Source organism: Dermacentor albipictus, unplaced genomic scaffold (genome assembly GCF_038994185.2).
Source record: "Dermacentor albipictus isolate Rhodes 1998 colony unplaced genomic scaffold, USDA_Dalb.pri_finalv2 scaffold_11, whole genome shotgun sequence".
Lineage (NCBI taxonomy): Eukaryota > Metazoa > Arthropoda > Arachnida > Ixodida > Ixodidae > Dermacentor > Dermacentor albipictus.
In genome coordinates, this window is record NW_027225565.1 from 13,817,044 (window position 1) to 13,841,334 (window position 24,291).

General features: G+C 47.0%; 1 protein-coding gene across 1 annotated transcript; it reads right to left on the minus strand.

Moving 5' to 3' along the window:
- Window positions 1-1,029: 1,029 nt before the first annotated feature.
- LOC135914964 (uncharacterized) lies at window positions 1,030-20,180 on the minus strand. Its single transcript, XM_065447902.1, has 9 exons — window positions 20,048-20,180; window positions 16,406-16,560; window positions 14,586-14,908; window positions 12,490-12,718; window positions 6,587-6,683; window positions 6,247-6,369; window positions 5,530-5,713; window positions 1,744-1,915; window positions 1,030-1,375 (listed from the first exon to the last, which is right to left on the minus strand). The coding sequence occupies exons 2-9, from the start codon at window positions 16,413-16,415 to the stop codon at window positions 1,254-1,256; spliced, it is 1,260 nt and encodes a 419-aa protein (XP_065303974.1). The 5' UTR covers window positions 16,416-16,560; window positions 20,048-20,180; the 3' UTR covers window positions 1,030-1,253.
- Between the last annotated feature and the right edge of the window lie 4,111 nt (window positions 20,181-24,291).

Genomic DNA, 24,291 nt, shown 5'->3' on the forward strand with positions numbered 1-24,291 from the left:
AGTATCGGTGCTTCTCAATTATTGGTCGCTACTCCTGGACATCTTGCATAAGCAGCAGCTGTACCTATTACAACTGTGGATGTAGTAAGCAGCGGTTAGGGTTCTGCTGATACGTACGCGCGCTAATTGCGTGCGATTCGCGCATTAATTTATATTTGGATCTCGTGTGCTTACCTCCAGGCGTGAACTGACAGTATTCTCCCTCGTGTTACTGAGCCATACGTTTCTCACGTGGTCATGTCATGCATCAACGCTCTGCGCATGTCTGAACGTGCAGCACAACGTCACTTACTGCAACATTTTCTCAATTTTTGTTCTGCAACAAGGTCTAGTTGCTGCCACTTGCAACCACCTTTACAGCAGTCTCAATTTGCGCATGAAGTTTTTAAACCAATCCTCATCGTCGTCCATATATATTGCGGTGGTATATTTTGCCCGGAGTATAGCCAAAGGCGAATCTTTAATCATGAAATGCGAGACCCTGCGGATCATAAAAGTCGAATAACGTGTGGCAAGGCCAGGCCTTAGTCCGGGAGGAACAGGTGTTTTATTTTCAAGTGAAGTCGTTGCAAGTCAGCATTTAGGCTCAGTCCACCGTATAACGGTGAACTGTATAATGAACTGTAGTGAACTGTATAATAACTGCTTTCACCGTACCGTATAACGGTACGGTGAAAGCACTGTATAAAACATGATTCTTGTAACTAGAGATCACACACACACACACACACACACACACAAAAAGCGAAAGGCATGCGTCTCTAGACTTCACTATAGCGGGTATCAAACTAGTGCCCTCTAGCAGAACGCAGCGAAAATGTTAAAACGATATTCTGATAACATAACCAAGACGAAGTTTCCGCCTGGTTAGCCGCCTGTTTAGCTGAGATGGTAGAGCGGCTGCCCCGGAAAGGCGGTGGTCCCGGGTTCGAGTCCCGCATAAGGACGAATTTTTCTTCGACTGCAAGGATTCTACCTAAAAACCTGTATGGGTTTCTTTTGTAGCAATTAGCTACGCCTGGGTGGATGTCTCATTTTCCCTTTATTAACTCTAATGGGGTTAGTGGTTTAATAATCAAGGGCGTGCTTTTATACAGGGTAAATAAACGACACGCGAGGCCTGCAATTATGCTCATTATATAGCCTATTACGCCAGCTGAATGACTTATACGCGTATAGCGTACAGTGGTCTGTTAGTGTGAGGGAGAAATGGCCTAAAGTGCGCTTGTGAGCCATGACAAGCGCTGTTTGGATTAACACCGTCGCACCCTGTCGAGGAGTTCGACGAGGACCTCGTTGCAGATGTCGGGGTAGCGTACGAATCCGTAGTGCGATCCATCCGTCAGCTCGATTGCTTTTACTATGTCGGAACCACCTGCAGGTGGGCACGAAATTGGTGATGTCACCAAGGCATGATTATGGGGCAAATACTGTCATGCACTTGGGCCTAGAGCTGTTTTTTTTTTTAATGCAACTTCAAAGAGCACCGCAGGAGATGGAGAATCGTAAAAGTGTTGTCTGCGTGACTTTCGAAGACAAGAAAGTTCCAAAACTGTACTTGGATATATGATGAGGTGCGCATTATTTGAGTCGTCAATTAGGCATGCAAACACTTCTGCCTCACGGGTACAGGTAACACCAAGAAACTGCTCAAAGCTGCTTTCGCCGCACGCTGGCTGTGTTATTTCTAGCGCTGTCGTGCACAGGAAAAAAAAACGAAGATGTCAGTGCAGTCATCCTTACCCCTCCGGAGGAGATGCCCGCCCGAGCCGTATAACCAGGTCCGCTCGGGGTCGCTGCCCAACCTCCGCAGCAATGTGCGGTTGTCTTCATCTGACAGGAGTTTGTCGTTGTTGCTGAACACCACGAGCGTGGGCATCGCACGGTGCAGAATTGTGGCTAATTGCTGCTCAACCTGCGAGGATGGCGCCAGTGGTGTGGGCTGATCGAATGATATAGGGCGCCACGGAGTTGCACGTCAGCTGCGCACATGGTAGGCGTGGTAATGCGGGGCTCAGAATTGATTTTGCGAATGCTCGGTTAGCGGATAAATTTGTATTTTCAGGTTTGCATACGTTTTATGGCTAGTGTTTTATTTTTATTGTCCACTCTGACAGGCTGCACGTCTACGGTTCGTGTCACGCCTACTGTATAAGTATGCAAGCTTTGTAGCATTTCATGCGATTCTCTCAAATCTGAAATAAATGAAAAAATTTTTGCGTGCGCTAGCTTTACCTCATTGGACTGCAGCCAGGAATTCATATGCGTCAACTTGCGCCGCAGTAACCACCGGGCTCCGTATACCGCCATCTCTTGCAACGAAGGTAAAGCTTCAAGAACTGTGAGAGACCTTATCGTACACAATAAAGTTGATTACAATGAGATTCTTTGCCTAACATTGTTTCACGAAAGCTTTACTGCAAGTTTTGGCCTGCTTTGGGTAGATTCCAACAGATTTCTTTTCTTTCGCTTTTTTTTCTGCGTTTTTTTTCATCTTCGCTTTTAAGAGTGGAACGCAATAGCATTCAAAGATTCCCGACTGCTTCTCAAGCTTCCTGGCAACTGGAGCTTTTTCGTAGAAACGCGGCCTCTTGCATGGGCCGCGAGGGATGAATGAATTCTATGAGCGTCCCCTTTAAAAAGAAAGTAAACTAGGGGGGTTTACGGGCCAAAACCACTTTCTGATTTTGAGGGACGCCGTGGTGGAGGACTCCGGAAATTTCGACCACCTGCGTTTCTTTATGGTGCACCTAAATCTAAGTACACGGGTGTTTTCGCATTTCGCCCCCATGGAAATGGGGCCGCGGCGGCCGGGATTCGATTCCGCGACCTCATGCTCCGCAGCCCAACACCATAGCCACTGAGCAACCACGGCGGGTGTTTTTCTAATATGAGTTGGTGCACCTCATAAAATTTAAATTCCATCAGTCCTGGTAACAAAATACAATTACTAGCCGGGGTTCAGCAGTGCGCTGAAATGCTTAAACAATAACAAACAAGAAAGCTTGTTTCATGCTGCCATGTCGGCGAATTCCAGTACTGCTTTGAAAAATTACTTTGCCGCTGCTGAAGACTAGGACATTGAGGCCTCACCTGAAAATTTTAAACCTTTCGCTAATACGCTCCCATATGACGTCGCAGAGTAACCTTAAAGCGCTTTTGGTACGCCATTCATCGTGCAGAAGATTAGTTCAAGCTGGTTGGCCAGTTATAATTCAAATGAATTCACGGTGCAACTTATACGACGACGGAACACAATGACAGAACGGGCGCCTATAATTTGCCTGGTTAACTTCTTTGAAGCATTAAAATTGGTCAGTCAAGCACTCCTGTTGCACGCGCACTTTTGAAGATACTTGAAACCACACACTAGTAAAATCCACGAGTCGTATTGGCTCATTTGCGGAAGCTGACGGAAGGGAACCAATTGGAGTAGCAGATTTCACTCCTGTTCGGTTGAACGCTCTCCGAATGCGTGCGCGTGTATATCGTTTTACATGGCTTTCATTGGATAGCCTTCAGGTTCGTGTTGCTGACTTCGGATGTCCTGAACATTCAGTTATGTTACAATGTTTTTTTTTAATTGGCCTTGCTGTAGCCTTCTAGACTCACTAGTTTAACCATTCAGTCACTAACGGTACTACATTCGTCCCACCTGGTAGCGCTAAAGTTATCGGCACACCGAAAAACTAATCTTCAATAGCTACTGATGGAATTAATTCCAGTGGGGTAAAATATACTGAACACACATGTAGTACGATTTCGACACTTATATTCCAGCCAATAATAAGCGGCAATGTTCCTTTCGACTGACGCTTTGGTAAGATAGTAAGCATCTGTAAGAAAGGGATCGTTTATGCCCTAGCAATAACAATTTTCAATTAACGGCCTTTGCTCGAAAATTATGGGCATGTTTACTCACATCGCCATTTCTCTGTCCCTCTCATCCATAAATTTAGTTCACGCAAATTAACGCGGTTTAAAATGTCAGTCGTCATGGTTGTTTGTTAAGCGATTGTTATAGGCACACTTGTGGCACACAATGCATTTTATTTTTTTCCTAGATTTCTCACAACGGCCAGTCGCATGTAATAGAACGCGCGCGAGCGCGCTGGAGACCGCAGTGAACTACTTCAGACAGGCCCTTTTTCCGGCTATCGGGATCGGCGTGCTCTGCAATAAGAATATTACACTCTCGGATCTATTCTAGTAAGCCTCGTACTGAGGCTGCATCTTGAAGGGTGTTAGTGGCCGTATTCGCGAAGACATTCGAGTCGACTGTCCTTTACCAGTCAGAACCTCACCGCCGAATTATTTTCCCCCCCCAATGTTAGGTGTTCCATGTTGAAACGGGGTGGTGACGCCACACTCCAGCATACTATTCAAGGTTTTATGCAACTAATGTCACTATAGATACTTCACTTTGCACTCGTTATTGTCTACGATGAGCGCGCGGTTGCGTTACATTGCGGCCACGTGTAGCAATTTAATTTTTGACGTCACCCTTTCTCTCAAGTTACACAGGCGGCACTAACATTCCAAAAGTCTCTTGTTGGCGTTCGCCGCGCCGATGTTTAGTCGAAAAACAGAGGCTCTATGGAGGTTCATCGTCACGGACAACATATTTATCTACTTGTAGATGTATAATCTGGCATCCTAACTGGATATCTGCAATGGTCTCGGCAGCCTTTTGCATGCTGCGCACAAGTCACGGTTACAGTTGTACTGCATGATCGGTTGGTATGTGGGATGCTTGCATAGAATTGCCTATACCGTTTAGCACAAATCTACTTATTGAGCTGGAATACTGAAAGAGATATACATTACCTAAACTGTAAATACACAAATAACTACTTAACAACAAAATTTCCCTTTTTATCTAATTACTTTAGCTTGCATATGGCAATATACGAATTGAAACCAGTGTTTTCATAAGGCACATCCACATGAAACTAACTTTGAAACTAGTACCTGTTTTGAGATAAACGCAGTCAAACTTGCCATGAAATGCACTGTTCTTCCACTTACCTTTCTGGCAAATGCCTTTTTATGCATTCAAGCTCATAAGTTACTGGAACACCAACGCAAGTTCGTCGAATGGTTTGGGAACACGTACCTTGACACTGGTGTCACCATTAAAATTCGTTCCAATTGGACATGACTTCAATTTCACCGGCTACAATTCGTAAATTGCAACATGTGGCGTAAAGTAATTAGTTTAAAAAGTAATTAGGAAGATTGTTATTCCAATATGCACTTACATTTGTTTTCATATAATGTCTGCCTTGAGAGTAATCGATTTCAAGAAGTAGAATCGCGCTAGATGTGGCAAGTAATTTTTCAAATAATGTTAACGATAAAATAAAACATCCTGTATATGCAGGTAGACGTTGTTTGCTCGGTTACTCCTCTATTTAATAAAACACTTGCGAAGTTTTTGCGAACGCGACGCCGTTCTCAGATGCCGCCTTGTTAACAAAGTGTGCGTACGACAGACCGAAAAAAAAAAAGGACTGCGTATTCGCAAACCCGATGCTCCTCGTATCCGATGCACGAGTGGTAGGCGAAGAATGCGTCGTGCGCCCGGCCCCTGGTTGGGTGCTTGCTCAACGACGTGACCGCTTGGAAAAAGGGCTGGAGGATGGACGCTCCGCGCCGACTCTTCATCGCCCATCTGACTGCAGCATTGAAGAGCAGAGGGTTGCGGGAGCCTCTGCGTATAGGTGAACCGCGGAGTCAGCTCGTTGACTTACGCCGACGGCGAACTGTCTTGCACGAATGGTATGAAAAGAGGCAGGCATAAATCATCGACTAGCTTTCGCTTTGCGAAAATGGAAATGTGGTAATTTGGCAGACTGCAATGCGAGTTGCTAATGTCTTGTGCTCTATAACAGAAGTGTCCACCGCAACGAGTTTGAATACACGGTGTAAAGCCTTCGGAAATGGTCCGCCCATTCTTTCAAGCGGCTAGCTCAAAGGTCATCACATCCACTGCTCCCGGTCAGTGCGCGTAGTAAGTTGAACGTATGGTCATCGTGCTCTCAGCTTGAAGAAATACTCAAGAACTGTAGCAAGTTGGGCGAGCTGACAAGACCGCACGTGTACATACAGCGCGAATGCACCCCCCCCCCCTTTATTCTACAATACTTGAAATAGACTTCCAATCGTGAAGACTTTCGCCAACACAGGCGCACGCTTGAAGCTCGCAAGCAAGCAGGATTGCCGCATCCGACTAAATGCGCTCACCTGAAGTGCCGGGTTACGACGGGCATCAGCAGGGCCAAGGACTTCACACTAATCTCGGTTTCCTCGGCCACCAGCTGCACCGCGGGAGTACTTCCGGAGCTGTGGCTGACCAGCATGTCGATGCTGCACAAGAGCACCCCACGAACGCGCATGCGTGGATTCAGCAAACGTCACCAGCTCCAGTTCCCGGAAAGAAAAACTGCAGAGATTTTCACTTGAGTTTAACAAACACAAAATATTTATTAGTAACTTATTGCGGTGTTTTGAGAGGCTGAATAAGCAACCCCGGTGTCCTTTCTCTGCACAGATAAAAGAGCTCGTCGCTCTCCATAGTACTCACTTCTTGATGTCAAGTTTCTTGAGGAAATCGACGAGTAGACTGGTTTTCTCGTCGCAGCTATGCCACCAGTAGCCGGTCTCCAAGGTGAACGCGAAGTCTGGTGCGAAAAAGAGTGAAAAGGCTAGGCATTAGGCAGAGTCGCAAGGGTCAACCTGAGTGTTCAAACGAGTCGGACGTTTACCTACCACGCGTACTATAGTCGCCACGAACAATAGGGAAAAGGTAAACAAATGTGTAAGCGCTCGAGTGCTTAATAGAGCAACATAGAAATATAGCTAAGAGACGACACCAGACATAAAGCATGTTTGTCCGTTCAAGTGACCACAAAACATGAACAGCGCAGATGACAGGACATTGGCTATACAAACAGGAGAGATACGTTGCTTGTACGTCTGTCGTTAGTAAAATGCACAACGAATAAAATATATTTGAAAAAAAATTGCAAACCCCATTCCAAATCGAGTCTAACATTTTCAAATACCAATGAAAAGGAGGTGCACACAGAGGCAAACATTTCAGAATAAGAGCTATTTCTAGCAACTGATACCAAGCTCAATAGTATGAGGCCTGCACTTTGTCACAACTAAGATTCTCACAGCAGCTGAAAAGTCAACTTCAACTGTCCTGACATACTCTCAGCCCACACACAACACCTCAGGGTAGGGTTGCACTGCTTTAAAGTTTATTTTGGTTAGGATGAAGGATACCTGCATCTCGGCGTCAGTCAACACTGTTTTTTGAGTTCAAGCTTCTTCAAAGAGACGGCGGCACGCTTCTTTCCCGTTCATTCTTCAATACATGGATCCTTTGTTTTCGTCCTCCTTCCACCACGCGTTCCCCCCACAGACCATTTGAAGCATCCTCGGTCAGTTGTAGAGTCAACGTCCAATTTTTCTGACTCACTAAGGGCCGCGAAAACGTCCGAAAAATCGGGCGATTCGAAAAAATCAATGGATGTCTTTTGCTGTCCTTAGTGGCTCAAATCAACACAGGCACGTCCGAAAAAGCTCTGGATGCCAGCCAATAAACTTATTAGGGATATCGGTGCTCATAGTGCGACAGGAGAGGGGCATGCACGCATGTAAATTAAGGAATACATACTGTGTCCCATGACAGTTGCCCCTGCCCAAGTTTGTGAAGCTTCACTGCCTAACATTGTTGCATTGAGGCAAAGCGGACTTTTGAGTGTAGAGCGGCTACGAAAGAGTCTCCGGAAGTGTCGCGTGAAGCATTTTTGTATGCCTACGTGAAGCTGCATTCGTTGCTAGAGCTACAGATTTTTTCCAAAAAAAAAACTTCTCGAGTTTTACGCCTCAAAACCAGGTTCTGATTAGGAGGAAAGTGGTGGTGGTGGTGGTGGGGGGAGGGGGGGGGGTCCGGAGTAATTTTGACCTCCTGGAATTCTTTAACGCGCACCCAATGCAGGGTACATGAGCGTTTTTGCAGTTAGCACCCCTCGAAATGCGGCCGCCGCAGTAGGGATTCCATCCCGTGACCCTGTGCTTAGCGGCGCAAGATCGAAGCCACTCAACAACCACGACGGGCTTCTATGTTGTAAATGGTTCTGTTAGACGTACCGAAGTGATTTAGCTTGGTGTGGCCGGAGTTTCTGCTGCCGGGTGGACTGAGCTCCCAGAGCGATGTGTGTGCGCGCGCGTGTAATAGCCTACTACCAGTCTCGGAGATCAGTTGCGTATTTCTAAAGATTCATTTCACCAATGTGTTCCTGCTGTATCATTCTTGTAATTCTAGCCGCGATATAGCAGCACGAGTAGTTAATGCACGACGATCACAACAGCGTGTATATTGTTCTGCTATGGAATAGGTTGCGTTGTTTACTTTTAGAAGCGTTCCAATCGTTATCTGTACATACATTGCCAAAATTTCTCGTTTGTTGTACGCGATTTCCGTCCACGAATGAAGTAGTTTTGGTTTGTAGTAAAAGGATACTGAACAGTGTCAACTACACTCGTCCAGTTGTCGAGCAGCCGGCGTACTGCACGAGCGTCCGTAACAGTGGTAGCTACTGGATTATAAATCTGTTCTATAGCGATCTCTATTCTATAGGTCTAGCATACGGCATGACAATGCACCTGTTCTTATTGCAGCATTGATTAGCCCTTTGTTTTTGTTTTTCTCGAATGAAGGTGACTAAATCGGCCGATTGACTGTTCAAGACAAATGTGATTCAAGCTTTGCAAGCCACAAGGGGATGAAAACTTTTTGTTCGCTCTCGTTCGAGCCGTCCTTTACGACGCACTCACCCATTTTACAGAAATTGTGTCCCCGCAAATAGCAGTCATGTTTTTTTTTTATGCGATCGCCTTTGGGTATTACTGATGTACAGGGAAAAGAGGAGAATGCTCAAGCACAAAGCTTACTTATCATGCTGCCTTAGCGAATACACTGACCGCTTTGTTGAGCCACGCCATCGGTCTCATACAGGAGGCCAACGTAGGCCACAACGTTAGGCACCACCACACAACGATGTTATGCTGGTGCCTGGCGGAAATATTCAAACGATTGGCACTTAGATATTACAGGGTTGCAACGGGCTAATTGGACCCGAACACTATCTTTCATTTCGCACACCAAGCGATCAGATTAAAAGATTTTACAATTAACGCTGGCAATTCACATACGCCGCTGCTCTTCGTCGAGCGGAAAACGATGCAGCCAGAATAGCTCACACGGACACTATTTCTGCTGTATTTTCTGCGGTGCCCAAGGGCTACACAGTGGTTTCCCGACGAGATTGTATGGACTGACATCACGTAAATGTTTTGGAGAACGAGTTAAACATTTAAATCTTTCCGTGGCACACGACGTGAACACATTTATTAAGCAGCGACGCGCCGGCTCGCACAAGCCAGACAGGACGAAAGTGTCGCAACCTTTCCTTCTCGCCGGATGAAAAGGCCTACAGTAGGAAAGAGTGGATTGCTATTGAGTAGGACGTGCTACTCCGAAAGCTTCAACTGAATTTGGCGGTATCTTTTTTATTGCACGTGTCATCGTCCTGATTCACTGCGTAATGCAGGAACCGTAGTGCACTAAACACAGAACGCAATCCTGGCAATTGCACATAAAACAAGTTTTAGTTAATGTGACTCAGAGCTTAAAGTTTGTTCTGTTATTACACTTTTGCACAAAGTTGTCAGTAGTGTCCGTGAATGACGAGGGGTCCATGAGGGTTTGCGACGGTTGAATGTTCCACTGTTTCAGCTGCGTTTTTGCGGTTAATTCCACTCGCCATGCCTCAGCCGCAATCCAGGCACTCACCTTATGCTTCCTATGTCATCGCAGACGGACGCATGATTCCGTTTTAACCTCCCTCAACTTAGATTACAGCTGCAAGTGACAAATTTTTGTAAAAAGAACGGCGTCCAACACGAAACTATAAAATATATGGAATGGTGTTTAATATTTTAACATTTTACTTACTTAATTCTCATTATAAATATGTGGAACTATGCTACAGTGCGATAGCTATGTTTATCAGGAACGCTTTTCCATAGGCCTGTATCAATTATCTGTAACATTCTTCCACATAACTGCAACTGGAGCCAGCGTTTAAGCATCGTCCCACATACGCTTCGGATACATAACCATGGGACGATTCGCATCACGAGCGGTCATTGGGGAGGTGGCAGTTACTGCCCGAGTGCTGTGTCTACCAAAGAGGAGGATTATAAGACGGCCGTTTCTTTTGCGCAGATCAAGGACTGAAAGCAGTGTGGTCACATCTTTGTAACACCACGTCCTGCAGCTGCAGGCGGTTTGAATACGCATGGAGCAGTGTGGCGTGCGATGCACGTAGCCACGGAAGATGGAAGTCAGTTTTGTTTGTTTACAGCGAAGCCGTTCATGCGGACATTGTGCCGTCGTTTTTGGACTTCGCTGTAAAGGGACCACGTGACCTAGCGAGAGAGGAAAAGAAGAGCTCAACAAGGGAAAGGGGTTAGAGTGATCCCTTTGCCCCGTGACAATGGTCTCAAACGCGAATCATATACCGTTGTAACACACTGCATTTTCGTCGATCGAGCCAGATCGGCATCATATAATAGGAGCGCGTGGCTGCCGGTACTTCTTGCGCGAGCTAGAAGTGCTGGCAGCCACGTCAATAATCAAACCAATCCAACCAATCGTCAAAGCGATTGCAGCGCCCGCATCTCCAGTGGTGGGCCTTGCGCCCAATATAAAGCGCTTTGGATTAGTGGTTCCGCTCCTTCCATCCCAGCTACAACTACGGGACGACCACGAGTAGTGCGTATTCCTGAGGAAAGCTGCCTACCGCGAACGTGAGCGAGAGTTGGTTCGTGAACGTAATCGTAGGGCCTGCCTCACGCGAAAAAAAAAAAAAACACTGAGAGAAGAAGAAAAAACAAGCACTCCTACAGCATGCTCACCACGCAAAGCACAAAAAAGCGAAAAGGCGAAAGAAGGGTAAACAAAAGATTTACAAGATAGACTGCTTGCGAAGTTTGTCTTGCGTGGTGTAACGCTCGGCGTAAATATCACAGCTTCGCTTTTAGACCATCTTCACGGACTGCAAGGCGCGGTGATTCTTTAGTTTATTTCTTCCCTCGTGCACTCAGTGCTCGCACGGTTGCACGCGCGAAGCTTCTACGCGCGTGCGACTGAAGTGCTCTATAGTCAAAGGGCCCCTCACCAGCCCCCGTAGCAAATTTTGGTTATATGCTGGAAGTTGTTACGTGTCCTCCAGGGAGCAATCCGTCGCAACAATTTTTCAAACCGTCTAAATTAATAGCCGAGATATAAATATTTCAGTGCCGCGAACCCATGATTTCGGCAGGCAGGCTCTTTTGCCAAGACGTTCTCTCCACTCGCGCCGCCTAGCCTGAGCAAACAAAATTCCTTCCATGCGTTCTCCCATACCTGCCCTCGTGGATCGCATGATGCATACGTCACAGGTTCTGCCTTCATTTTTTTCTCCTCGGTTTTTTTTCTCCTGCGTTACGCATTTTCGCTGTTGTCTGGTGAGCTGTTTCGTTCGCGCAGCGCATGATTTTGCGCGCTGTGCACAAAGAAACATGACTAGCGGTATAATTCAGTGCTACACGAATACTGAGGCAGAACAGGCGGATCGCAAAGCGTGATCACGCTCTTGAACACGGTAGAATGTGGCAGTTTTGGTACCTGAGCACGTGACCGCACGACTGTGGGAATAAGCAGACGAAGAGGAAGTACATCTCTTGCTTCGGTGCGAAGTAAAAAAAAAAAAAAAACACGCAGACATTCAGTTTGTGTCTTTTATTACTTCTCGACTTCAATTCGTTCATTCAAGCAACAGATCGCACAGATAACAGATGTCTTGAATAATTCTCGAAGTAACGTGTCACCGCGAGCGACGTCACACTGCGGACCAGATTACGTAGGCGCAGGAGCCCGACTACATCATCGTCCCTCTCCGGGCGGATTCGCCACGAGTGATGAGGGAAACGGCGTTCCTATTGAAATTTCAGGCCTTTCCGTGGCGCGTAGCAATGCAATTCTTTGCAAACATGATCGTTCGCGCGCATTGCACGCTGCGTACCTGCAAGATGGCCGGAGAAGATCTGCGGTCGTACCTTATTGAAGATTTCACCGTTAAATGCACAGTTCGTCCCGTACAATGTTACAGAAGATATGCTCTTCCGATGTCCAAGCATAAGCGCTCCACACGTCTGGAGCACACATGCACAATTTCTTGTGCATCTTACTCGTAAACAGATCTTAAATGTAGTGATTAGCTCCACAACGGGTGTTGGTAGGTGAGACATCCTAACGCGGCGGGAAACTACGGCTTGCCGCTCTTTCTTGCCCTCTGAATTCAGCAGTATTGCAGCAGAAACTGGAAGCGTTCCAATGTCACTGCTTTGTCAAACGGTGAACAGGCTTACCGGGCCAGTTGAAGCAAAGAACGTCCACGCCATTCTGGTCGAGGAAAGGGATGTTGTAGCTGTAGACCTGGTACTGTCCCGGTGCCCCCGTGAGCATCAAGCACAGCGATCGCTCTGTCCGGTCTCCGCGCTCGATGCGGTCTAGCCCAGTGTGGATGTACACAACCGGCACCCGAGCGCCCGTATCGGGTGCCCCCTGGTAGCCGCGGCGACGCTCGGCGCGCCATTTCTGCGTCGCGAAATATGCAGGCTGCTGTGGGTCTATCTATGGAGGGCTCTAACTAGGAGGAAGAATATAGTAACAGCGCGCAAAAAAACAAGGTACGAACATAAACTAGACATAACAGCGCTGTATACGCTGTGCACATGAGGGAGCATTGCGTCAGGCAGCAAGCCTTCGCAAGCAAAATCTCAGTGATGCTATACCCCTACCCTTTCTCTCTTAAAACGTCGGGCATACCCGGCTCGGTAGCCTCGGCTATTTGTGTGCTTGGTTCCCGGTAGTTTTTAATTGACGCGCACTTGTTCGGCTATTCTGCCAACACCCCTCTTTGTACGTATCCTGCCGATGAGCTTGTGCAACTTTGGTTGTTTATTGCAACGCGTACGTTTACCGTCTGTGTTACAGTGTGCGAGTACGGCAGTCGCAGCCGTTGTCTTTTGGAAAGAGCGCGCACTGAGCGCGGCTATCGGGGCGGCGCAAAACATTTAAATGTTACCGCGACATGATCTCGTGTTGGGCCGACTCTTAGTTTCAAATGGGCTGCACAATGCTCATCTCGTAGTTATTTTCTTCTGTCATGGCCAAAGACTATGCGGAAGATACCAAGGTTATAAAAAAAAATGCGGCAGACCCAAAGCATGTCCCGCTTACACCCATAATTCACATGGACTCGGGGCATGTGACGTGGATGCACTTGTGACTTGCAGTTAATGCGATGTCTTGCGGGCGGTGCAGACAATGAAATCTCGGCTATATTCAAGAAACGTTTTCGTGCAAGAATGTCAAAGATGAAGGGACGCGGATGGATGAAGCGAAGTCTGTCTCGGGAGGATTCTTACGATGGCACCCACGCACGCACGTACACGTAACCGCTTCGGAGATTACATTTTGCCTTCCCTACACGCACTGCGACATTGCTATATGTACTGCAATAGTGTCTCCATGTGCGCTTTTTATGAAAGTAGTGTTCATCTACGTTTTAATATGAACGACTATTCACCGAATAGTGCAAAGTCAAAAAAGCAATAGGCATGTTTGGAAAGTATTTATGTAAAGCAGCAAAGTATTCGCTCCGATTACCTTTTGCTTCACGTATTCCGAACACAGAAGCAGGTTCAAGAGGGAAAGCGAGGATAGGCAAGGCAGGCAGGACAACCAGACGAGCGCCCCGTTTGCTACCCTACACTGTTGGTGAGGAAGAGGGACAACAGAAAAAAAAAGTGATAACTATCTTCGGAGAGGGTGTTCTCCGTGAAGCTCCGGGCTTTCTCGGATGTGCGTCTGGGAGAGGCCTCTAACCCCGCTTTATGCTAGTTGCAGCCCAACATGTCCGATCAATTACAAGCTCCATTATGACGTTATGCCGCGTGGCAAACCGAGCACACAAAAAAGCAATAGAACTAGAAATGGTGGTCCTCAATACGGGGACAAAGGAGTCTGGTGGTCCCATATCGCCAACTTCTCATCAGGTGATTGTCCTTCTAAACATCTGGAACTACCGTAGCGGTTGAGCACAGAACCCGGAGAGCACTGTAACCTATTTTACCAGTAGGCACCCGGCGCCATACTTGAAACTTCCGTATAGACAGCATAAAGGTGTACAGTGTCAAAAATACAAGGAGGACAGAAGAGCGGGCACCAGAAGCACTGTCAACGTATACTTTGTAAGAATTTTTTTGCGTTGTATTTTTCATCACGAGTATGTATCAACCTGCGAAACTTTCCATCTTATAGCTCCCGTAGACATTAGAGGGCGCCGCTGTTCCCTAGTAATTTTTGCAAGAAACACCGATACGAACATGGCCTCCGAGATCAGATCTCGGAGACCATGGTACAAGCAGTCAAATGCGGTATCTTTCGCAAACATACTTGCCTTGTAGAGGTCACCGCACGTGGCGATCTGGATATGCCGTTCCTTGTAACGGAGCAAAGGCGCGTCACGCATAAGCTGTCGAATGCTCCTCACGGTGGGCTTAGCAGTGCCAGTATGATGAACGCACCGCTGGTGACGTGAGTGCGGATCTCGAGCCACGGAATTGGAGCCCAAGCCGTTGCTTTTCGCCAAGCCAACGGTAAGGCAGGCTGCTGCAGAGTGCCGGAGGCGCACTGCGTGTTGTATAGAGTGCTGGAGAAGGACGAGGGCCTGCTGGCGTGGTGCGAACACAGCGGCCCGCACTAGACGGAACGGCACAACGCCTGCGTCACGAGACAGGCACGTTAGAGCACTTTAAACCCGAAGTCAGAGCATAACTTGGCGTGGTTCACGAATCAGTATAGAGCCTACTCAAGTATAAGGGCAAGGTGCAACTCTTTCCAACCAAGGAATTCCGCACAAGCTCCACCCACAAAACCGCACTGCACTTACCCAACCTGACATGTGTGCCTAGCTGTTCCGAAACGTATAGTACTCTCAAAACACTCTCTCCCCGCGATCATTCATGTGAAGTCAAACTAATCACTTGTCGTACATCTGTACGACATCTGTTTTGTTGTGGCACTTATACCCTGTAATGATGTAGTTTTTCTCTTTTGTTATTGTTTATGTTTTGTAGAAGTGAACCACCTTTGCAGCGTATGACCCTTACTCGCAGCGGCAGCCTAGTAGCTATGTCGTTGAGCCGCTGAGCTTGTAGTCCCGGTTTCGACGCCGGCCTCATTCGACGAGTCTTAATAGAAAAACACTCGTGTACTTAGATTTAGGTGCACATCAGAGAACTCCAGGCGTTCAACATTAATCAAGAGGCCCCACTTCGGCGTGTCTCATAAGGTCGTGATTTAGGAAGGTAAGATCCGAGATTTTTTTTTACAGTGAAGCTGTTAGCTTCTCGGTAGTCGCCATTCTTCGTGTCCAACCGGGAGCAAAAATTGTCAGCAGCAGCAATGGCTCATACCTCTCCAAGCAAGCAAAAATACAATGGCTCATCCCCACTTAATGCAGAGGCTACATTCACTCAGCAAAGTGAACAGTGCATATATACATTGAAATCACGAATAAAACGTACAGAACAACGTACGTTTCAATAAAGAACAAGCATCTATCAGCAGCAGCAGCAATGGCTCATACCCCCCTAAGCATCAAAAAAGAAAACTTGCTGCAGGTAGGGAACGATCCCACGTCTTCGCATTACGTGCGTAATGCGAAGAAATTGGATCTTTCGCCAGCTGTCAGGTGCATGAACCCTGGTTGGGCCAAATCTGTTGCGCAGCTGAGGGGATACAAGACAGCTCGGAGTCCGGTCCCGTGAGCCTGCTGTGATGCTCGGAGGCATTACTGGACGCCGGAGGGGGTAATTTGGATGGCGGAAGGTGCGTGCTCTCGTATCCCCAGTGACCGCTCGTGAGAAATGCCTCTCCGCAACGAAATATAAGAGGGCGCCAGAAAGAAATTCTAAAATTTTAGTGCACTGCTGGTCAATAGCGTTAGCTCTTCTGTGTGATAACAGAGAGAAGAGATCCAAGTGACTCCGTCAAATGTTCTTCGTGTTTATTCCAGAAATATGCGAGCTCCAGTTTCGGTAATTTTTGTTGCACGTTTGAAAATGTATGCATGGCACTTTTTCTTCACACAGTAATAATGACAACAGACAAACGTCCTTGTGCCGAATTGCAGCCCCGCTCTTTTCTCGTGTCGTAACGCTCGTGTGGAACCTCAATTACTTTGAAGACAGCAATATTTTGTGAAGGAAACCTCACCTGTCTGCATGATCTTGCTATAAAGTACTGTGAGATGTCTGCGTGTTCCAGTCGCGTAGATGGTGCAAGGCAGAACGACACTGTCCGAGATTTACGCCTCCGATGTCCTCTTCATTGGACAGCCACACCAGGGACAAAACGCACGCAGTCCAATTCTGAGAAAAAAAGTAAACCTTACACATTTTTGGCACGTGAAATCAATAAAGCATTTTGAATGCAAGATAAAGTGATCAATAAATGAAGCAGTAAATTCAAATCGTCATTTGTTTTTTATCGGAACGCCGCATGTGAAACCTGCGTCTTCCTGATACAGCGCACGCTCAGGAGTAGCCCCTGATCGCCATGGACAGAGCCACTGCGGCAGGTCCGGTCGGTCAAGTATGCGAATTCACGACAGCAGCGCCAGCGACACGTCGTCGATATACGTCTGCAGGGAAGGATCGCCAGCCTTGTTAGCTGGAACAGTCGTTGAAATTAAAGGGGACGGTGGTCTATCAGAAGACCTACCAAGCCAATTCCTGCTGAAGTTTCCGCAAAATAAATTCAATATCTTTGTGGTGCCTTCGAAAACATAACTTCTCTATATACAGGCGAAGATTTGCGAGAGAGCCTCTGGGACGCGGGGCCACCTCTGTAGACATTCGCAGTTTCAAAACGAAAGTTGCAAAAATCCCATGTGCCTGGCTTCGTGGGAATACGAGACCAGAGAGTCAGGTTTCACACTGTCGTCCCTTTCCGTCAGAGAGGCTGCTTCGTCTAAAGAGGGAATGCAAGAGGTTCACGGGTAGGGAACTAGCTAAACGTGTTAACCGGAAAAAACTACGCGAAAAACAATGCAGGAAACAACACAAGCGGCAAGTCTTATGCTACGTGCGCCACAGCTACGTCCGCCACAAACAACTGGCGCCCCGCCATTGCGGACTACGTATCGGTCATTACGATGGAAGCCACGCAAACGTGCAACCATAGTCTTGAGTCATCCTAAGGTTCGTAACAGCGTAGCACGAGACACGGACAAAAGGAAGGTAAACTTACCCAATCTACCACATTGATAGTATTGAGTACTGGATAGGCTTATCTTGAATCCACAGATTGCTGTGCGTTTTTTTTTTCTACTATAAATTACAAAGATGCAGCGCTCTATAAACAGCCATGACACAGCCTGTGCGTGCGTGACCACTTGGCCTCCTGTTATAGTATTATCTGAGGTGTTTAAAACATTGTGCGTCATTTAGCGGTCGTTCGGATCGCCATGGATCACAGCGCATCAGATTGTGCACGGTTGAGTGGAACAGGGCATGTGACGCACGTGACAGCTGCCACGTGGAAAGCATTTGTTCTGTTCGCTCCATGGACTATCTTTCTGCCTTTTTCTGTACACAACGTCTTCTAGAGTTTTGTGTCTGTAAGCGAGCGTGCGCGCGAGCTTGTGCGCGTGCGGCTATAACGTTTTTGATGATGGTGATGATTATGTATAGCGTTCAGCGGCGTAAGGCTCATGTATGGCCGAAGAGCCTCTAATGTATTTATACATAGGTTGTTCAATAAAGACTGAGACTGGCGCTCTGAAATCTTGATCCCTGACAAATAATATTCGGCACATTTATGCCTTTGTATATGACCCCCCAGTAAGTGAAATGCCCGCGTCTCACCGTTTATACCACGCCTAGATCCCATAATTCATCTTTTGACGCCCACATATACTTCGCCTCCGCGGCATTTCTACGCCTGATTGCTCTCATATTCCACGTCAAAGCAATGTGTTTTTTTATAACCGTTCAACAAAGCACCGCAACAGCCCACTTACCCGTTTTACAGATCGTATGTGGCACTATCGAACTTCTTTAGGCACCTCACGGTACAAAGGGATATTGCTTCGACGTAAAACAAGGCATACTTGAGACATTGGATGGCGATTTCGTAGTATAGGTATCCAAATATGGCCGGACTCACGCTATCCAAGATTGGTAGGGACGGCGGGACGCGTGCACTTCACTTACTGGGGGACCATATACAAAGAGATAAAAGTGCCAATGAACAATTTTCAGAATATTTCGGAGCATCCGCCTCAGTCTTTATTGAAGAACCCTCGTATAATGCTTATGTCAATGTTGCTCCGATTCAAAAATTCTTTTTTTTATAGTGACGCCCCCCCCCTTACCCTCATACCCAATGCCTCATACGAGACATGCGAGACAATTTAAAATAAAATAAATCGATAAGTATGCATTCAGCACAACACAGGGTTGCCACTAAAGCGTAATCTGCATGTATACGATCCAAGAGTATACTGTCTATCTCTCGTCAAATCTAAAATGTGTAGAAAGAATGCAGAGACCTGTGTTTATACGAGTTCGCTAAAACATTTCGTTCTGTCTACATTGCGTATGCTTTCCTTAAAAAATTAATACTAGAGTTAACGTTTCAGTACCACGATCTGATTTTGAGGCGAGTCCTGGAGGGGGAGTGCGGATTAATTTTGACCACCTGGGGTTTCTTTAAAAAATTATGGGGTTTTACGTGCCAAAACCACTTTCTGATTATGAGGCACGCCGTAGTGGGGGACTCCGGAAATTTCGACCACCTGTGGTTCTTTAACGTGCACCTAAATCTAAGTACACGGGTGTTTTCGCATTTCGCCCCCATCGAAATGCGGCCGCCGTGGCCGGGATTCGATCCCGCGACCTCGTGCTCAGCAGACCAACACCATAGCCACTGAGCAACCACGGCGGGTACCTGGGGTTTCTTTACCGCGCACATAAATACAAGTACACGAGCGCTCTTGAATTTCCTCCCCATCGAAACGCGACCGCCGCATCCGAGGTATCGAACCTGCGACCTCGAGCTCGGTAGCGCGACGCCATCGCCACTGGACGACCGCGGCGGGTGCACGCAGTTTCCCCGTTTTCACACGCAGTGCGCTCAGAGTCGACGTGGGCGGCACTGTGCCATCGGAAGCGTGAATCATAGGTTAAAAGTTAAAAGAAAAAAGATATACATGGTCGCCACGAGCTCTACAATGACTTTTCCTGATTTTTTTTTTTTTTACTTGAAGTCGAATCGCGGCCGCAACAGAAGAAACAACTCTAAGAACTTTATGTTGCACTACAGCGATAACTAAGCACAACATGAAACATCGAACAGGAAGTGCTCAAGAGTGCCGGTATACTTCACTGACCGCATCACATAGTGCTTTCTTTTTTCTTTTTTTGAAAAAGGTTTAGTCAGTCAGCCTAACTTAATACCAAAGGACAACAATGGTATAGTGTTAAACTTAATGCGTTATAAGACAGATTTATACGGGACTGAAAGTGGGTGGAGCGAGAATGGATACAAATCAGTAAGGGCACATAAAAGCTATTGTGTACAATACTCTAAAGCTTTCAGCTATTTTAGTGCAACGCAACGTGTCACGAAAAAACAATTAGCCCCCCGCCCCCTCCCCCCCCCCCAAATAGCCGTTTCAGCTTTACAAGCTCAAACAGCTGTCTTATGGCGCCATAACGACACGCAGAACTAATTGTGTCCAAGAATGGCTGAAAAAAACAGAAAAATTGTTTAGAGTGGCATCGGGAAAAAGTGGTAAGCATTACTTGTCGGCGCGCATTCTGTGATCTAAGTTCGAGAAGAAACGTGACTTACGGGAATATTGTCCGCTGATAGCTCGCGTACGAGCGACCCGCTGCAGCGCTGAAGCTCTGGATGATCGGCCCCCTTTTGCAGTCATCTGGTTACCTTGCGAGCAGTTCGACTGCAGCGCCACTGGTAGTTGCAACAAGTATGTTGAGACACGTGGCACCGTTTTTTTTTTTTTTTTCACGTAATAGTGCAGCAATTCATAGCAGGTGGAATGACGTCACGGTGGCGCGAACTTCAAGCAGGCTAAAACGCTAAAACAGGCTAAACAGGCCAGTTTATTTTATGAAATAATTAAGCGACTCAACGCGGAACCACTTGAAGAGAGACGCAACTCTTCAGGTGGTTCCGCGGCGAGTCGCTGGCGTTTGGACGCGTTCTCCCGGTTCCGAACCTCGGGATCAGCGCGGACACGACGTCTGGCTTCCGTCTCATTGATGTGACGGATACGCGTTGTCGACGGATACGCGTGGCCGTTGCCGGTACATGGGATCGTATCGTGTCAGACGCCGGTGACCATTCATAAATCACATGGGGCTATGCAACTTACCAAAATGTATCTTCATTCAACTTCAACATTTAAGAAATACCATCCTAAACAAGCAATCAGATCACATAATCATATCGGGTCGCTCAGCATTTCTTGGGTTCGGTGCGCGGTCGTTCGCTTTGTATGTACTTTGATTCAGTTGCATTGGGCGAAAGCTTAAGCGTTAAACCAACTTTCTTTAAGAAAAGGACTTTGATTTTTGCTTGTGCGCGTGATACAACGTCGATACGGCCCCTATAGTAGGCAATTTTACTGTTTACAAACGGGTATCCTGGAGAGCTAACAGTTTGAAATATCCCGCTGGGGGGAGGGTGGCGAGGAGAGGGGGCAGGAAGGAAATGACGAACCGTCGTAGTGTGTCAGAATGGAAGCCAGCACATTTTCAACACTTTTCCGCGGCCACTATGTCAAAATTTTACGAATGAATTTCGTGGTAATTTACAAGACTGTTATACGTATTTACAATGGAGGCATGTGGCACATTTGCATTTACTGTGACATCTCCGATCGCTTATCGTGAGTGTCTGAGACCTGGAAATGTCCAAGCGCGCATGCTTAACGTGTGTGTCATCGACATTAGAAGCGCGAGCACTCCTGAGCTTCAGCTGGGAAGAACTCGGTGCCATCAGAATATTAAAAAAATAGCAGGATTCAGCAGCAAGAGGACGATTTAATTGCGATTGCATGGCGGCGTATACGTCTTTGGTCTGGTTCATTCGTGACATGCAAGGTCGCCGTTATCTGTCCCTTTTATCACATCCTCTCCCACTGCGCCGTTTCTTCTTCTTAGTTACGATACCTTGCACGGCTTCTCACTGAAGCCTAAGGGGAGTTAAGGTCTCGAGTCACTGTAGGACGCATAGAGCACACTCATCCAGCATTGCCTTCTTCACGTATAAGGACCTGAATACCCTATAGCGTCGGACGTGTACGACTCCTCTCGCATTTTAAAAATGCAAAACACTGCACCGCCCTTGATACAAGCTTACTGTCCTTGCACGTCCGCAGTTTACTATGTGAGACGTTAATTTTGAGATAAAGTGTTCGTTATCTGCTTGACCGCCTTACTCTAAAACGCAGCAAGAAAAACACTATCCACCCTGTGACTGAAAGATTGAAGGTACAACTACTTCAATAGTTTTGGTCACACCATTTATTATGTTGTAGAATTAAAGTCTACCGGTTGCAAAGGCAGGCCGGAAAGGTGTTAGTACGACAAACAAACACACAAACAAACAAACAAGCAGAAAGAGAAAAGAAAGAGAAGCTATCGAATCGAGAAACCTTGAAATTATAGCCAGAGGTCCAATTACCTGAAGGGCTTCTCTGAAATTAAGACTCCAGGTGGACAGCTATGGTGTATATTGGGTATCTAGCAAATAGCGTCACCCCGTTTCTGGTGGCCAATGGAAAATCAATGAGATGTCGCATAGTTGGCTGTATCTTCGGAACCTACGAATAATTGAATTTAAATCACGGGAAAGTGCCTCGAAAAGAAATGTTTCATCGCATTTTCTCTTTTTGACGTAGTTCTTGTGTTTGGTCGCTTCGTTCGTTGCGCCAACGGACGGCGCTATTGGGATTATGTTTTCTAGACTCTAATCAACTCGGCTGCTATATTCTTTTCGTCTGCTCCTGGCGCTCTGTGCACACGTGCACGCCTTTGTCGTCTACTGCGTGCTGCAAGATTTTGTTTCTGTGTCGGCCAGTGTTCCATCAAACCAAAGAAAACAGAAGACAGGCCGCAAGCCGTTATGCGCGGCTCTATAGTGGGCCAACCCCGGGAGAGACAGCAGGGGCGCTATTCTGGACATTCCGCCATTTTCTTCGATGCGTGACGTAGGCGCGACGCAAACAAAATGGCGCTGGTGGCCCGGTTTTGCTTACATAACGTGACGCCAACTTGACGTTTCGCCTAAGAAACTGAAATGAAGGCACTCAATGTAGCGTTATCGGGAAGGCAAAACAGTTTTCCTCCGCAGTAAAAATAAAGCAGCTATCTCAAAGCGTATGATTATTCTGTCGAAAACGGCTCTCGCTTCCGTCGTCTGCTGCGTACAAGCCGTCGTCTGCTTCAGTAGCTCGGATGCGTGTCCCTGGAAAATGGAATGAGTCATCGCATGTTGGAGCCAACGCGCTTGTTTTCTTTCTTGAGACAACATACGCGACCTACCAGTGGTGATGCGCGCACGTTCTAGGCCACGTTATCGCTATTTCGTGAAACGCAAGTGACTCAGCCCGACTCGGCTGGATGAGAAACGGCCTAATATCACCGATAGCGTTGCGCGCGCCAGAGATATCCACTAGAGCGACGCAAGCGCCGGCGCTGCCATCTCTTGTTCATTTCGCTGGTTACTCGCACCGCAGGAGGAAACTTCAAGGCGCCGCCTTGCGTACATTTCTTTTTGTAAATTAGAAAGAGGCCGTTGTCATAACTTTTGATTGTGCGAAAAGGCATTAATCTTGATTACAATACAAATGCAGCAGTGAAAAGTGGACAACATTGCCGAAAGTTTGCTATGTTCAACCAATATTATTTCGTATAAACGCGTTCTTTTAAAAAATGATGGCTCCAAACACAAATGCCAACACCACCCGAGAGCGATGCAAATACTATGAGCACGCGTTATGAACAAAAGATTTTCGTGGTGCCAAACGACGGGGAAAATGTGGCGATACGCATTCCTCTCAGCTGCCATTGCATATGGCTGCCAATTAGCATAATTCGCGCGGCTCGTCGCAGCAACAATTATGGCGGAAAATCTCAGCAATGGCGGCCCAGCGCAACGTCACGCATCGTCAAAATGACGTTTACGAAACAGCCCTTCCTGTGACGCTCCTCATGAGATATTCCTTCAGCCAATCAGCGAGCTGGCATGGCGCATATCTTGAATCGCCACCACATATTCGCGCAATTGCAGATGCATTGCACTGGCTTCTGCACGCTACCGCTCACATTCTTTTTGAAGCGCTAACATCACAATATATCTGCCAAGGACCAAAAAAATGTATTAGTCCATAACATTTGCAGCTCCACGTCACGTTTCGTCATCTTGATGAAAACGCAAAATTGCATTTTGCAATACTTCCGCTTCCCGGCACAAATTTCAAAACACGTGACCTTTCGACAGCCAATCAGAGAGTAAACATGGCGGATAATGGCGGCCGTGCAGCCGCCATGCGTGTCGAGAATAGAGCCCCAGAGCCACGTTTCTCCGCTTCTAAGAAAATAAAAGATAAGCAAGCTTTTTATGCAATCGTTATGCAGCGAATATCCGCTGGGGTTATCGAAACGGCTATTAGAAGAAAGTGTGGGTCTTCCGCACGCGTTAATATTGTCTGTGGCATGTAAATGCATAGAATAACGCCCTTCAATCAGCTCACGCGGCGGTAGTAGTATGTAGTGACTTAGCATTGAAGCTATATACCTATCGACAGCAGCTCCTGAATCGCTTGAGTGCTAGCTAATCGGCTGACGGAAATGCGCTTCGATATACTTTGGCGACTGCTGCTCGTTTTATGAAGGAATAAAGAAGTGATAATCTTTACTAAAGATGTTTTAATGCGTGCTGCGCGGACGAGGTTAGGTTAGAGGACACTGTACATACCTGTTGTTTGTTAAGCAGTGCAAGCTGCCTGGAGCGTCGCGAAATGAGGAAAGGAAGGAGCACTGCGCAGGCACAAAAAGCCTGTGAAAGCG

Coding starts and splice junctions, on each gene's coding strand:
- LOC135914964 (XM_065447902.1), bottom strand. Junction 5,714..6,246: donor GTCGTAACCCGGCACTTCAG/GTGAGCGCATTT, acceptor ACCTATACGCAG/AGGCTCCCGCAACCCTCTGC. Junction 1,376..1,743: donor CGGGCATCTCCTCCGGAGGG/GTAAGGATGACT, acceptor GCCCACCTGCAG/GTGGTTCCGACATAGTAAAA.